This window comes from Siphateles boraxobius, unplaced genomic scaffold (genome assembly GCF_051911475.1).
Source record: "Siphateles boraxobius isolate OS27281-9 unplaced genomic scaffold, OSU_SipBor_1 6, whole genome shotgun sequence".
NCBI lineage: Eukaryota > Metazoa > Chordata > Actinopteri > Cypriniformes > Leuciscidae > Siphateles > Siphateles boraxobius.
The window spans coordinates 16,811,669-16,815,000 of NW_027509186.1; the positions used below are offsets into that span (position 1 = coordinate 16,811,669).

The 3,332-nt window shown below is 44.4% G+C and overlaps 1 protein-coding gene across 3 annotated transcripts in view; it reads left to right on the forward strand.

Moving 5' to 3' along the window:
- The first annotated feature begins 1,221 nt into the window (after nucleotides 1–1,221).
- LOC143715952 (ribonuclease inhibitor) overlaps nucleotides 1,222–3,332 on the forward strand; it is an 8,871-nt gene continuing 6,760 nt past the window's right edge. For all 3 annotated transcript variants that reach the window (XM_077207888.1, XM_077207889.1, XM_077207887.1), the window contains exons 1-3: nucleotides 1,222–2,420; nucleotides 2,813–2,986; nucleotides 3,130–3,303. In XM_077207888.1, the coding sequence (XP_077064003.1) occupies nucleotides 2,185–2,420; nucleotides 2,813–2,986; nucleotides 3,130–3,303 (584 nt within the window). In that variant the 5' untranslated portion in view covers nucleotides 1,222–2,184. The remainder of the gene's footprint in view (nucleotides 2,421–2,812; nucleotides 2,987–3,129; nucleotides 3,304–3,332) is intronic.

The window sequence follows — 3,332 nt, forward strand, 5'->3', positions numbered from 1 at the left end:
GGGATATCGTGGGACAGGTACAGCATGGAAGAGGGGGTTTTGGGCTCAGTTTAGCTCCTCCTAAATGGCACAAGGCAGGCCCAGCTCAAAGGAGGAAGCTGGTAGTCAACGAGGTGCGAAAGCAGGAGGAGAGGATGAGATGTATAAAGGCCATTTCCCAGGCCAAGCAGGGAGATTGGATGAGATGGGAGAGTGTGGAACAACGAAAAATGGGCTGGCAAGACCTTTGGTCAATGGAAGAGAGTAGGATCAGTTTCCTTATTAGGTCAACATATGATGTTCTCCCATCACCGCAGAACCTAATCCTCTGGGTAGGAGAGGATCCCTCTTGTCCTTTGTGTTCATCACCTGCCACATTAAGGCACATTTTGACAGGATGTAAGGTGGCTCTTAGCCAAGGTCGGTTTACTTGGCGCCATGACCAAGTATTGCGATGTTTGACTTTAGCATTGGAAGGCAAGCGTAGTATGACCAATAAGTTGCCGCCTGTTCTAGCAAAATATTACACGCAGAAGACAATATTCCTCCGCCCAGGTGAGCAACCACCAAGAAAAGGTGCTAACACCAATTCTCGCCCAGGACAACTGGAAGCTGCTAGGGACTGGAAGATGCTGGCTGATCTTGATCAACGGCTTATTTTTCCACCTGAGATTGCCACCACTAACCTACGACCAGATATTGCTTTGTGGTCTGGATCAGCACGCATTGTTCAACTGATAGAGTTAACAGTGCCATGGGAGGATGCTGTAGATGAGGCATATGAGAGAAAGAAATTGCGGTATGCTCATCTGGCCACTGAAGCAGAACAGCGAGGATGGAGAGTCCAGGTTTATCCAGTGGAAGTGGGTTGTCGAGGTTTTGTGGCACACTCTACAACCCGGTTCCTCAGAGACGTCGGATTCAGTGGTCAAGAGTTGCGTCGCACAGTAAAGAACTTATCTGAAGCAGCAGAAAGGAGCAGCAACTGGCTGTGGTTGAGACGGAAAGATTCTAGCTGGCTGGGTACAGGCCGCCATGCTACGGTTTCGTAGAATTCTTGAAAACTTGAAGGGTGTTGGTTTATTTGTATAGGTTGTATAGTATTTACAGTCATTACGTTCCTGTGTATATTGCGTGAATGACGGGAAGTTGGGCAGATATTGTGTTTTGCGGTAGGTGGTATGCCATACGGAACCGTTGCCACTGAAACTGCATATTAACGCACCAGTGGGGCTCGACAGCCTTAGTCAAACGGGTTGGCGCGTATGGTTGGGTTGCGGAGAGATTGTGAGATTGTGGTTAGGTCTCAGCAGCACTGTTGGTTTATTTGTAGAGGTTGTATAGTATTTACAGTCATTACGTTCCTGTGTATATTGCGTGAATGACGGGTGGTTGGGCAGATATTGTGATTTGCGGTAGGTGGTATGCCATACGGAACCGTTGCCACTGAAACTGCATATTAACGCACCAGTGGGGCTCGACAGCCTTAGTCAAACGGGTTGGCGCGTATGGTTGGGTTGCGGAGAGATTGTGAGATTGTGGTTAGGTCTCAGCAGCACTGTTGGTTTATTTGTAGAGGTTGTATAGTATTTACAGTCATTACGTTCCTGTGTATATTGCGTGAATGACGGGTGGTTGGGCAGATATTGTGTTTTGCGGTAGGTGGTATGCCATACGGAACCGTTGCCACTGAAACTGCAAATTAACGAACCAGTGGGGCTCGACAGCCTTAGTCAAACGGGTTGGCGCGTATGGTTGGGTTGCGGAGAGATTGTGAGATTGTGGTTAGGTCTCAGCAGCAAGAGGGAAGTAGAGGTCAGTAAGCTGGGCTGAGTTGAGTGGGGGACGGAGGGGGGTGACTCTGGGACGCCAGAGTCACTGTCGAGCCCTCTTGAGGTGTCGTGGGCTAGTCGACGAAACACTGAGGACGGAAGGTGCCCAGTTGAAGACCCTAGAGATGTTCCCTACTCCGCTCAATCCAGAGGGTTGTTATGGGGGGACCGCACTGTGGTTGCAGCCGTTGTGTGTGCTGACGCGCAAATACACTATTAACACCAGACAGAAGGAGATTCACGTCACCAGATGGAAAGAAGCGTAAATGGATGGAGAAGCATAGGTTACTGTAAAGCTACGTCTTAGTTGGTGCTTATCTTGGCGAAAGCCGAGTACAAATCAGCATGAAGTTTTAACATCTACTCTCGTGTAATGGAAATCTACATGCACATGCTGAAATTACTATTTAAAAAAAACACTTTTTTTTCTTGCAGACTTTGTAAGCATAACCTGACAAATAAAGGTTATACAATCTTAGGTTCTGTTCTCAGCTCAAGGACTTGCTGTCTGAAAGAGTTAAACCTGTCTAAGAGTACTGTGAATGATTCAGGACTGAAGCTACTCTGTGCTGGGCTAGAAAATCCTCATTGTCAGTTGGAGAGTCTGAAGTAAGTTCATCTTTTTGATTTATTTTTCCCCTGTTTTTTTTCCTTTCTTTTCGTACATTTCGTTTATTCAGCTGTTTATAGTAAATAAAATGAAATATTGAATTAGTATATGCAAACCTGGTTTTACAGACACGGCTTAGACTAAGCCAGGATTAGGCCTTAGTTCAATTAGGACTTTTAAGTAGCTTTTATAAACATGTTTCTAGAAAAAAAACATTACTGGTGTGCATCTTGAGATAAAACAATGGCACTGACATAGTTTAAGATATACAGTATCAGTGCAAATTGCTTTCAGCTAAAACAGCTCAATCATGCATTTTGCGTCTGGGATTAGGCTTAAGCCTTGTCTGTGAAACCAGGAGGTAAAGTCTTAAACTTTTTTTTTTATGCAGACTGGAGGTTTGTGGTTTTTCTGATAAAGGTTGCACTTTTCTGGCTTTGGCTCTGAGATTAAACCCCTCACATTTGAAAGAGCTGGATCTGTCCGGGAATAAACTCAATAACTCTGGATTGAAGAATCTTTCTGATGAATTGCAAAATCCTCGCTGTAAACTAGAGAAACTGTGGTGAGATAACTTTTCGAATTTTCCTCACTAAAACATACATTTTGACATTACAACTGTACCTTTAACTAAGGAATAGAATACTATATTAAAAAAATAATAATTGTGTGTCCTTTAACCTATTTTGGCTGCCATTTTCTCTGTAGGATGAGACTTTGTGGTGTTACAGATGAAGGATGTGCTGGTATGGCTTTGGTTCTTAAATCAAACCCCTCACACCTGAGAGAGCTGAATCTGTCTGGGAATAAACTGAAAGATTTAGGAATGAAGGTCCTTGCTGATGGACTAGATAATCCTCACTGCAAACTGGAGATACTGAGGTAAGGTTATGTCACAGAGAGTAATAAAT